This window comes from Stegostoma tigrinum, chromosome 17, assembly GCF_030684315.1.
Source record: "Stegostoma tigrinum isolate sSteTig4 chromosome 17, sSteTig4.hap1, whole genome shotgun sequence".
Taxonomy (NCBI): domain Eukaryota; kingdom Metazoa; phylum Chordata; class Chondrichthyes; order Orectolobiformes; family Stegostomatidae; genus Stegostoma; species Stegostoma tigrinum.
Genome location: NC_081370.1, coordinates 12,187,001 through 12,199,772, shown reverse-complemented (window position 1 = coordinate 12,199,772; position 12,772 = coordinate 12,187,001). Strand labels below are relative to the sequence as shown.

The 12,772-nt window shown below is 44.7% G+C and overlaps 1 protein-coding gene across 22 annotated transcripts in view; it reads left to right on the top strand.

Annotated features, from left to right (window-relative positions):
- Nucleotides 1-12,772, top strand: part of madd (MAP-kinase activating death domain) — a 176,714-nt gene that overhangs the window by 66,624 nt on the left and 97,318 nt on the right. For all 22 annotated transcript variants that reach the window (XM_059651946.1, XM_059651966.1, XM_059651951.1 and 19 more), the window contains one exon: nucleotides 7,735-7,891. In XM_059651946.1, coding sequence (XP_059507929.1) covers nucleotides 7,735-7,891 — 157 coding nt within the window. The remainder of the gene's footprint in view (nucleotides 1-7,734; nucleotides 7,892-12,772) is intronic.

The window sequence follows — 12,772 nt, the reverse complement described above, 5'->3', positions numbered from 1 at the left end:
GACTTTGTGTCCCACTCCATTACATTGAAAACACCTGAGGCCTCTTACCTCCTTTTCACCCTCTTAGGTTTCTTTTTTCACCTGTGGTAAACTGTTCCCAGTGATTTACATTTTGTTTTTCATTGAAGGATTTCCCTTACTTCCAATTTCTATCTCTCATGGAATAAATTGCTAAACTTCGATTTATGCGCTAATTTGTATTCATCCACCACCTCTGTAGGCCTTCTCATATGTTGAACTTTCTGTTCTTCTGAATGAGTTCTTTTCATCTCTGAAAGTGAGTTTTTAAATTCCTCTGATAGAGTAATTTCTGTAAGAGCCTCATGTATTTTCTGTCTTTAATGCTGTCACCCATTTATCGCAGTTGCTGAATTTAATTCTTTCGAACTCGACGTAACTCTAACCGGGTTCCTTCTTTGCTTTACTGGACTGTTGTCTATGTGCTTCTGGCACCAATTCGTAGCCTGTTTAACCTCTTCGTAATCTCTTAACACCTCATCTGACAGTGCTGCAAACACCTCACTCGCCCTGTCTACCAACTTGGTCCGAATTACTTGCACAGTCTCTGGCTGGATACCTGCCTGGCCAGTTTCTCAAATGAAATGAAAAAGGCTTCTACGTCCTTTTCAACAAATTTTGGTAATGTGTCAACATATTTGTGTATATCCCTGCTAGGCTGTTGGCCGTGATGAATTTTCCGATCCTCATTTCTATCTTGTATTTTTCTTCCTGCCAGATGAAATCTTTTTGCTTTGAGTTCCAACTTCATCTTTTCCAATGTGAACATTTTTTCCCTTTCTTCTCTCTGTCTTACCCTTTCCCTTTCCCTTTCTCTCTCTCTCTCTCTCTCTCTCTCTCTCTCTCCCCCCCCCCCCCCCCCCCATTTTCTTTTTGTTCATCTAAGAAACCTCTATTTTCTTTCTCTTCTGGCTCTAATTGTCTAATTTTCAATTTAATTTTCTCTAAAAGAATATCAATTGACATCCCACTGGCCACATTATTGGAGGAAACAGGAACGCAGACCAGCAATTCCGTCATCAATGACAACATACCCCAAACTACTCGACTTGTGAACAGAATTGCTGAAAAGTTCAGCAGGTCTGGCAGCATCTGTGAAGGAACAAACAGAGTTCACATTTTGGGTCCGGTGACCCTTCCTCAAAACAGACTTGTGCCTCACTACACAGTTCCTCTTTAATGGTCAAGTATACAAACAGATCAATGGCACACTGATGGGGTCACCCATCTCAGGACTCATCACAGAGGCAAGGACTAGAACACTACACTCCCCCTCCTCAACCTAAACTGTGGATCTGGTACGTGGACGACACACTTGTCATCATTAAGTGCACAAAACCAGAAGAGACCCATCACCTCAACAACAATGTATTCTTGAGGATTAAATTTATGAGAGAAGAAGAAAACAACAATCAGCTTCCATTTCTTGACATCAGGGTTGAATGTGTGACCAATGGGGAGTACCAAACCTCTATACAGGAAACAGCCCACACTGACCAAATCCTCAACTTCCATAACAGGACCCCGATGTCCACAAACAAAGCTGTGTGAGGACACTATTTAAATGGTCCACCATTCACTGCAACTGCCAGAACTATGCAGGAAAGAGGAAGAGCACTGATACAAAATCTATGAATGGATATCCCGCCAACTTCATCCACAGGTGCCTATTAAATAGACAACACCAAGACAACACAGTACGCTCTAACACACTGGCCACACTGCCCCACATTAAGAACATATCAGAACTGACAACGAGACTCCTAAGATCACTAGGAATCATGGTAACATTCAAGCACACAGCCACTCTACTACAAACACTCACAAGGATTAAAAACCCCATTCCCATAACATGTAGAACCAATGTAGCTTACAAAATACCATGCAACGACTGCCAAAAACATTATATCAGACAGACAGGAAGGAAACTAGCCATCAGAATACATGAACATCAGTTAGCAGCAAAATGACACGAGACATTTTCCTTAACATCAGTACATTCGGACAATGAAGGCCATCAGTTTAACTGGGCCATCATAACCGTTGTAGCCCAAGCCAAGCATAGACATGCACGGGCATTCCTAGAGGCATGGTTCTCAACCAGTAATGCAAACAACACGTGTATAGAATTGGACCCCATAAACAAACCCGTACAGAACAGAACCAGAAATGACGCAACTCTCCATGACAGACCAGACAGTATAAGTTCCAAGTTGAGTAGAACAACATCGCTCTATCTGAGGCCTCACCGTTGATGTTACTTCGCATGGTGACAAAACATCTGAATGAAAACAAGCCAGCTCAGCGAGCAAGTCAACAACCTTACCCATAACCTGAACTACAAATCTTTGCAAAAACATTAAACCCTGTCCATATACATGTTGAATGACACATCTGTCCATATACATGTTGAATGACACATCAATTTTCTTATGATAGCATTAGTTCAGATTCAAATTCATTTGGATTTCAAACACTAAGTGCTTAGTTTAAATTAATTGGCTAATTCCAACTGGTTCCCAAAATATCAAAACAAGCCTAAAGTTTCCACTCTCACAGCCAATTGATACGTATTTCCATTTCAGAACTGGCTGTACATCTGCTACATAGGGAGACATTTTTTTCCTTATGAATCTCTAAGCTTAGAAAAGCACTTTACCTCTTAAAGGAGCCATGCACTTTTCTTCCTTATCATTTTTTTTCAAACAAATTTTTCCTGCCTTCCAATTCATGATTACTCTACACAACTCCTTATCACCCTTTGTCTGAAGCAGTCAAAACATTCGCCCTGGAAATTATGCTTCAAAAGTAAACAAATTAAACTGTCATCCTGCCCCTGAGAGATTGATTGCCCTTTCAAAACAAAGAACAAAGAAAATTACAGTACAGGAACAGGCCCTTCAGCCCTCCAAGCCTTTACTCCGAAGCAAACAAAAAAAAAATCAGCTTTTTTGGTCTGTTCTTTTCCTATTACCACAAGCTGTCCCAAAGTCCTCAAGTCCTTTCCAGTCCACAGTTCCCTGTTCACAACTGCAAATCAAACTTGATAAAAGAGTAACAAATTTTAAAAAAAGAGAAAAATCCACGAGGGTTCAAACAGCGTTCTTCCATTTTAAGGGTGCAAGCCACGCTTATCCTAACTGCCCTCACAATTGTTCCCACTTGCCCTGGTGTCATTCGGGTGAATCTGCCTCTGATGTCTGTATATCAATTGCTGTGATATGGTGCCCGTACTGAATACACTACTCCAGATGAGCTTAACCAAGGCTGTGTAGAGCCCTGAGTTCCTATGTATTTTATCTCACCAGTTTTTTTATAATCATTTTTGTCTACCAGCTTTAAACAATTTTGTATTTTGTCTTCTAAATTCCCTCATGGTAATTATGATCCCAGATGAAACCACGTGCTTGTTTTGATCCTGGACAAGATCATCAAATTTGATTAGGGTCTTGTACCTTTATTTTCAAAATGGGCACAGATTTGCTGAGAGAATGAAGTCACCATAATTCCATAGTTTTGAACAAGTAATAATAAACTTTACAATGTGTTAACACAGTAATACAATCTGTGATGCATGTGCAGTTTATTTCTAACACCGAAAATTAACATGGGAATACTGCACACCAAATAGAACCTTCCACAGATTTCTCAGCAATTCCAACTTACAAATTAATGATGCTGGGCATGAAATCACATGGATCTTCCCTTTGTGGATCTGGCCTTGATATGTCTTCTCAAGAGCCTCTCCACTATGGGCTGCCTCTTTGACTTCCTATTCTGGTCAACGTGCCTTCTTTCCTGGCTTGACACTTCCCTGGAGTCCAAAACTGGGCTCCAGTCCTCACTCTCAAGCATAACTTGAGTTTCTCAGTGATAGCTAGCTTCACTGAGCTAGAACTGTCTCAGGAATTTTTTTTCCCCTGAACTTGAGGCTCACTGAACTGTGTCAAATAAACGCCATGTATGAGTTTTTCAACCCCACTCTCTCAGTTGCACGGAAGTCTTAACACCCATAGGCCTTTTCTGGTATCCTCACAGCTTCCCTCAACACAGAACCAGCGACCTTCTCAGCTTCCTAAGGTAACTTTCCTGCAACACAGCCAACTTTCACACTCCTAAAATAGCGTTTGTCTCTTTCTCGCACTAGTCTGTCATCTTGAAACCGCCTTTTAATGACCCTGGAGCTGTCCTAAGCGATCTGTTAAAAATCTTGCTTTAAGCCCAATCATTCCAGCTGCAGAATTGAATGCTGCCACTTTACTTTGCTGTGAATTCTCTGCATTCCTGACTGTTACAGTGTTGCCATTAATCACAAAATGCATACTTCCTCCGCAAAGAGGAAGATTGATCACAGAAAGCAGAGATTTCCATGCGTTGGGAATGAGAAGTGAGGTGGTGATGAGGTTATTTGAAGGTTGGAGACCCATTCAGAGGTCACTTACTGTAACTCAAGAACAGATTCCTACAATGCTAATGTTCCCCATTAGTGGCAGAGAGCTTTTTCAACACCCCCTCCAAAGAACAGGCCCTCAGTGCTCTTCACTTAAAATGTTTTAGTTCACTTTGCAAGAAACGGTTGCTTGCTTTCTGACCTGTAACTCTTCAGGCCTGGGATAGCAAGCTGTCTTCAGACTGATGGTAATTACTCTGGTTGGCAGGCGCTAGGAGGTTATCTTCCCCAGGGACAGTGTTGGCAGCAGTGTGGCCAGATGGCCTTTTTACAGGAAGGTGGGTGAGAGGAGGAATATTCTAGGAGGAACATTCTGTAAAAAGGCTATTCTCAATTCACCTCCGCCACATCTGCTCCCGAGATGAGGCATTCCACTTCCAAACATCCCAGATGTCCTCCTTTTTCAAAAACCACAACTTCCCCTCGGTAGTGATTGAAAATGCCCTCAACCATGTCTCCCTCATTTCCCGCAACTCACCCCTCACACCCCCTATCATCAATAATAACCAAACCTGAATCCCCCCTCGTCCTCATGTACCACCCCACCAATGTCTGGCTCCAACGCATCATCCTCCGACATTTCCGCCACCTGCAATCTGACCCCACTACCAAAGACATTTTCCCCTGCCACCCTTACGTGCTTTCCGAAGGGACCACTCTCTCTGTGACTCCCTTGTCCGCTCCACACTCCCCTCCAGCCCCAACACCCCCGGCACTTTTCCCTGCAACTGAAGCAAATGCTACACCTGCCCCTATACCTCCCCCCTCACCGCCATCCTAGGCTCTAAGAAGACTTTTTGCATCAAACAGATGTTCACCTGCCCATCTGTTAATGTGATATACTGTATCCGCTGTTCCCATTGTGGCCTCCTCCAACCTGTCCGTCCTCCCTGGACTGCCCTATGCTCTCCCTAACTCCCCACCTACATTCACCTTCACCAGCTCTAACCCTGGCTCTTTGACCTGTCTGTCTCCTCTCACCCCATCTTCTTTATCCATCTTCTTCCTGCCTCCCCCCTGTCTCCCTATTTATTTCAGAATCCCCTTCCTCTCCCCCATTTCTGAAGAAGAGTCCCCACCGGAAACGTCAAGCTTTCCTGCTCCTCTGATGCAGCTTGGCCTGCTGTGTTCATCCAGCTTCACACCATGTTATCTCAGATTCTCCAGCATCAGCAGTTCCTACTATCTCTGTAACAATAGTGACAATATAGAGCTTTGTACAGGGAGTGATTGAAGTGAATCATTTCTGAAGAAGGGTCCAGGCCCAAGATATCAGCCTTCCTGCTCCTCTGATGCTGTTTGACCTGCTGTGTTCATCCAGCTCTACACCTTGTTATCTCATGAAGTGTATAATGTAATTGTATTTAAAGGAATACTCGACTAATGTGTGGGGAAAAAGGAGTAAAGAGTTACACTGGTGGATTTAGATAAGAATGGATGGGAAATATGAACGTGGCATGAATTGGATGGGCAGAATCACCTGTTTATTTAACTCTGCCCCCTGTGTAACTATTGTTCACCACTCTGTTTTTACATATTGGTAAACCCAGTTTGCTCTCTCTTCACGACTGTCCATTGCTCTCATTCCTTCATGCATGTTGTTCCTCTTTACAGCTATATGTTGTTATTCACCTCCCTGTGAATTAATTTAAAACCTGCTGCATCCTCACTAGGGAACCTGCTGGTGAGGGTGCTGGCCCCAGTCTTGTTGAGATGCAAACCATTCCTTTGGAGATCTGCATCTAGTCCCACTGTCCCAAGAGTCTGAAGCCATCTCTTTTGCATCCTGTTTCAAGGACCATAATTGCATCTCCTCTACCCCATCCTCAGCGTCTTCCTGTCTCTAATCTGTTAATCCTGGGAACACCACCCACCTCCTATCCTGATCTGTCATTGCCTGTGAGGTGACCAATTCCTGCAGCTTATGATCCAGGAAACACATCTTTCCTGACCCTCTGCACTGACTCCACCTCACGCTGTTGTTGAGAAACTGAGCCCGAGGTGGAGACACTTCCCACAGTCATCATCTCCCAAGTCACACAGATGGTTCCCACTAATGGGCAGGAAGTGTAAGATCAGGTCTCAGCAGCCCAGCAATGATACAAGCAAAGAATCATCAATTATCCTCTGTAGTCCAACATGTGTCTTCCAGAAACAATTAATTTTTAGTCGTCTGTGAGGAGAAAATCAGAGTTAACCTTCTGAGGAAGAGCCACCAGAACTGAAACGTTAACTCTGATTTTTCTCTTCACAGATGCTGCCAGACTTGCTGAGCTTTTCCAGCAACATCTGTTTTTGTTCCTGATTGACAGCACCTGCAGTTCTTTCCGTTTTTAAGTTTTAGTCATGTCTCACAATCTAAAAACTCTTAATACATTATTATTTTAGTATTCGACCCAGTTGGACTGTAACTTCTAAAAATAAGTTGCAAATCTTGTGCAGTGCCTTAGTTTGCTGGTGCAAGTTTAAACCACAGTTCGCTTTTAGAGAAGAATAAAAATGTGTTAAAAACTACATCGGCCTGCTGCTATTGTCTGTCACTCATTTTAGAAAGCACCAGAGCAGCTCTGCTGTTGCCCTGGCTCTGATCACTTAGTCACCTGTTGCTGCTTGTGGCTGTCACTATCAGCTGCTCCCTCACTCTGACTGTTTCTTGCTTAATGAACATCACCTCTTCATTCTCAGCTTGAAAAACCCACAGCAGGTCTGGCAGCCATCTGTGGAGAGAGAAACGGAGTTAACGTTTTGAGTCTGGTGACCCTTGTTCTGAAGAAGACATTAACTTGTACATCTCTCCACAGATACTGCTCAGCTTTGTGTTTATTTCAGATTTCCAGCATTCATAGTGTTTTGCCTTTATAATAATTTATGTTCTTTGAGCCTTTCCTGCCATTCAGTAGAATCATAATTGACAGTTCACTTCTAATATGACACTCGGTTCTGGAATTGGTTGTTGACTGAAGAGGAAGCAATGGTAAATGAAGCTCTGAACTTACAGCTACAATCTCTGGAGTTGTCGACAAGTAACAGATATATACCTGGGTGAAATTCCCTAACAATCTTGGCATGCGTCTGTCCAGTTAGCGGAGCCCCTTCTCCAACTTTAATCCTGGACTCTGACTCCATTTACTGAAGGGAAAAGGGTGTGGAGCGTTACTGGTTTAATCCTGGAGTCTGGCTTCAGTTACTGAAGGGAAAAGGGGGGAGTTACTGGTTTAATCCTGATGCCTGCTATAGCTGAACTGATATTGTTTCTCTTTATGTAGGCGTGTTCGATCCAGCTCTAATTGGAGACAAGCCCAAGTGGTATGCCCATCAGCTTCAGCCCATTTACTACCATGTCTATGATAGTAACTCGCAGCTTGCCGAGGCCCTTAACATTCCCATCGAAAAGGACGATGGCTCAGAACCCACAGATGACAGGTTTGTGTGAATGACAATGTTAGCCCCTTTTCCTTTGCTCTGTACTTTTATATGAAGCCCCACTGAAGAGATTGCCCAAAATCTCTCTTTACACAAAATTCAAAACCACCTGAAGATAGATGGGGAGAAATGAAAGCATTGGTATTCAACATGGAGGGCTGCAGCTGTGGTGACAGTCTTCAGTCAGTTGAAGATTGATAATGCCCTGCCATTCCCAACAGTACCACTCAACGAATTCATGGTTGAACTACATCAACTCCCCTTTCTCAGCCTATTCCTTCAGCATACAATGATCTCTATCTTAGCCACTTCTCCGTAAGATAACATAATCTAAAGTGTATGCTACACAATGCCACGTGTTCTTTCAGTTGCAAGAATTGTGTTGATATTCTTAGCCATGTGCCAGTGTCTAATGTCCATTCTCCAGTTCATAGTACAAACGTTGGGAGCAAAATTGGCCCGTGGTGTAACTTTAAGTGAGGTGTGACCTCCCATAGGATTTAGTGCTAAACCCAGCAGACAATTTTCACTTAAAGGTCAAGGTGCAGGTTGAACCATAAATGCGCAACACTGTATATTCCTAGCTGAAATAACGCTCAAAGTGAATCACTAAACATAAAAGGTACAGTTCAGTACTTCAAGAAAAACTGCAAAGCACTATTAAGCTGAATTAGCATCTTAAATCATACACTCATAAGTAAAATAATTTTGAAATGAAATAATTTTAAAAATTGAAAAGAACGGAATATCAATATAATTACTATAAATGCTAAAACTAAGCTGTTGAAGCTTTGATAACAAAGTGTGAAGCTGGATGAACACAGCAGGCCAAGCAGCATCTCAGGAGCACAAAAACTGACGTTTCGGGCCTAGACCCTTCATCAGAGAGGGGGATGGGGAGAGAGTTCTGGAATAAATAGGGAGAGATGGGGAGGCAGACCGAAGATGGAGAGAAAAGAAGATAGGTGGGGAGGTAGGGAGGGGATAGGTCAGTCCAGGAAGGACAGACAGGTCAAGGAGGCGGGATGAGGTTGGTAGGTAGGAAATGGAGGTGCGGCTTGAGGTGGGAGGAGGGGATAGGTGAGAGGAAGAACAGGTTAGGAAGGCGGGGACAAACTGGGCTGGTTTTGGAATGCAGTGGGGGGAGGGGACGAGCTGGGCTGGTTTTGGGATGCAGTGGGGAAAGGGGAGATTTTGAAGCTTGTGAAGTCCACATTGATACCATTGGGCTGAAGGGTTCACAAGTGGAATATGAGTTGCTGTTCCTGCAACCTTCAGGTGGCATCATTGTGGCACTGCAGGAGGCTCATGATGGACATGTCATCTAAGGAGTGGGAGGGGGAGTTAAAATGGTTCGCGACTGGGAGATGCACTTGTTTATTGCTAACTGAGTGGAGGTATTCTGCAAAGTGGTCCCCAAGCCTCCGCTTGGTTTCCCCAATGTAGAGGAAGCCACACCGGGTACAGTGGATACAGTATACCACATTGGCAGATGTGCAGGTGAACATCTGCTTAATATGGAAAGTCATCTTGGGGCCCGGGATGCGGGTGAGGGAGGAGGTGTGGGGGCAAGTGTAGCACTTCCTGCGGTTGCAGGCGAAGGTGCCGCGTGTGGTGGGGTTGGAGGGGAGTGTGGAGCAGACAAGGGAGTCACGGAGAGAGTGGTCTCTCCGGAAGGGTGGGGGTGGAAAAATGTCTTGGGTGGTGGGGTTGGATTGTAGATGGCGGAAGTGTCGGAAGATGATGCGTTGTATCCGGAGGTTGGTGGGGTGGTATGTGAGAACGATTGGGATCCTCTTAGGGTGGTTGTGGCGGGGGCGGGGTGTGAGGGATGTGTTGCGGGAAATGCGGGAGACGCGGTCAAGGGCGTTCTTGACCACTGTGGGAGGGAAAGTTGCGGTCCTTGAAGAACATGGACATCTGGGATGTGCGGGAGTGGAATGCCTCATCCTGGAAGCAGATGCGGCGGAGGCGGAGGAATTGGGAATAGGGGATGGAATTTTTGCAGGAGGCTGGGTGGGAGGAGGTGTATTCTAGGTAGCTGTGGGAGTTGGTGGGCTTGAAATGGACATCAATTTCTAGCTGGTTACCTGAGATGGGGACAGAAAGGTCCAGGAAGGTGAGGGATGTGTTGGAGATGGCCCATGTGAACTTGAGGTTGGGATGGAAGGTGTTGCTGAAGTGGATGAACTGTTTGAGCTCCTCACAAGCTTCAAAATCTCCGCTTCCCCCACTGCATCCCAAAACCAGCCCAGCTTGTCCCTGCCTCCCTAACCTGTTCTTCCTCTCACCTATCCCCTCCTCCCATCTCAAGCCGCACCCCCATTTCCTACCTACTAACCTCATCCTGCTTCCTTGACCTGTCCGTCCTCCATGGACTGACCTATCCCCTCCCTACCTCCCCACCTATACTCTCCTCTCCACCTATCATCTTTTCTCTCCATCTTCAGTCCACCTCCCCCTCTCTCCCTATTTATTCCAGAACACTCTCCCCATCCCCCCCCTCCGATGAAGGGTCTAGGCCAGAAACGTCATTTTTTGTGATCCTGAGATGCTGCTTGGCCTGAGATGTTCATCCAGCTTCACACTTTATCTTGGATTCTCCAGCACCTGCAGTTCCCATTATCTCTGTTGAAGCTTTGATTGACCAGGCTCCATCGAGTGGCAGAATGTGGTCAGTGGAGGCTGAAGTACCTGCACCAACCAGCCTCTGACAGTAGGTGGAGCCCTGGCCTTCAATGCACGTTTGGAATGGCAGGCAGAATAGGAATGGAGCATGGAGACTTTGAAGGTAAGAGCACAAGGTGGGAGTGGGAGACTAAGGGGGTGTTGGAGACAGTGAAGAGGGACTGAGTGCAGGGTCAGGAGCTGGAAGAATGCCCAGGAGACTGAGTGCAGGACTGGAAGAATGTGGAAAATGTCTAGAGAGCAGGCAGTAAATCTGTGCCAAACAATGCAATGTTAAACAAATATATTGTCATAATTTTGTTAGTAACATTATAGCAAGATTTTAACTGTCAACGTTAAATGTTGACCTACTGTGCAAAGAAAATGAAAGAACTGTGAATGTTCAAAATTGGAAGCAAAAACAGAAGTTGCTGTGAAAACTTAGCAGGTTTGGCATCATCTGTGGAGAGAAAACAGAATTACTGTCTTGGATCCAGTGATGACTCTTCAGAACTAATTTTAGCTGGGCCCTAAAATGATTGAACTCAGTATTGAGTCCCAAAGGTTGCAGAGGGCCAATGCCACATAGAGTTCTTTAAATGAAACATTTTGTGGACAAGGAGCTGATGCATCCAGTGAGCAGTGGGAGATGGGCTGACTGGACTTGGTGTGAGGTAGGATGTGCATGACAGAATCTTGGATGAACTTTTATGACTATGTTCACGGTTGACTTGGACTCAACAGGTCTGACTATTGATTTTCCAATTAGTGACCTTTTGTCTTCACTCTCTTTGACTCTGTTTTTGTTTTGAAATGGTGTTGTCTCATTTGGCTGTCCCTGGCCTAGAAAATATGATCTGAAGTGTTAACTGACTCTCCCTTTCTCCACAGACAGTGCCTGGATCAGAATGACCTTGCTTTGCATGGCACTGTGCTGCTAACTCTTGTGTCTGTCTTACATCAGGGAGGGGGAGAGTTATCTGAATGCTGCATTTCAGGGGGCAGTTACACCCTTTAGATTAACTACCTCAAATTCAGTCAGTGGTCAGGGCCAGGAGGGTGTGACTATGAGCATGACAGATAGAGTGACCCAGGAGACAGTGCTGAAGGAGCCTCAGCCCTTGAGCTTATCCTTATGAATCTTGCTGCCTGTGTGGTTGAGAGTTGGGCTGTAGGGAGGATGGGCAAACTGACCATAGCATTGTGGCACAGGGAGCCATTCAGTAGGGGGTTGAAAAGAGAAATGATATTATTGGAATAGTATAGTCAGGGGAGTACACACTGTTCTCTGTAGCCAGGATGGAGAGTCCCGAAGCCTGTGTTATTTCCCTGGTGCATGGGCAGAGGAACTTTCTTTTAATTCGTTCACATAATCAGGGCATAACCAGCTAGGCCAGTATTTATTGCCAAAACCTAACTACCTGTTAAGAATCAGCCACATTACTATGGATCTGGAGTCACATGTTGGCCAGACCAGGTAAGGATGGCAGTTTATTTTAGATTAGTGAACTAATGGGTTTCTCAGATGATCGATAATGGCTTCCACCATCTGCCATAGTTGGCTTCAAACCAGGGTCCCCAGACGTTACCTGGGTCTATGGATTAACGGTCTAATGATGACGCCATTAAGTTTGAGTGGGAGAGGAAAGATCTAGTTGTTGTGGTCCACACAGAAAGAGGAAGGAGGTTCTGCTGAGGGAATATGAGCAGCTAGGGACTAAATTAAGAAGCAGAACCACAAATGTGCTAACAAGCAAAGTAGCACAGGAGGAGCAAGAAAGTTTGGCTTTAAGATTGGTTTGGGAGAAACAAGTTTGAATTCATGGGACACTGGCACCAGTACCGGGGAAGGAAGGTGCCGTTCTGATGGGGTGGGCTCTACCAGAGCCCTGGCAAATTGCATAACTGCAGCTATGGATAGGGTTTTAAATTAAAGTTGTGGAGGTGATGTGTTCAGTTGCATGGAAAAAGTTAAAGATGGGGAGGGCTCAGCAGATGTTATTAACGGTGCAAGTCATAGGAAAGAGAGTATACAAAGAGTCAGGACTCTAACTTAAGGCGGAACAGATAAGGAGACAACGATGAGAAGTGGGGTGCAGTCAACAGAGGAATGAGGATGTTGTGCTTAAATGAAGTATTTTATGAAACCAGGTTAAATGAACATGTAGCACAGATTAAAATTGGTGGATATTGTGTAGGTATCACAGACATGTG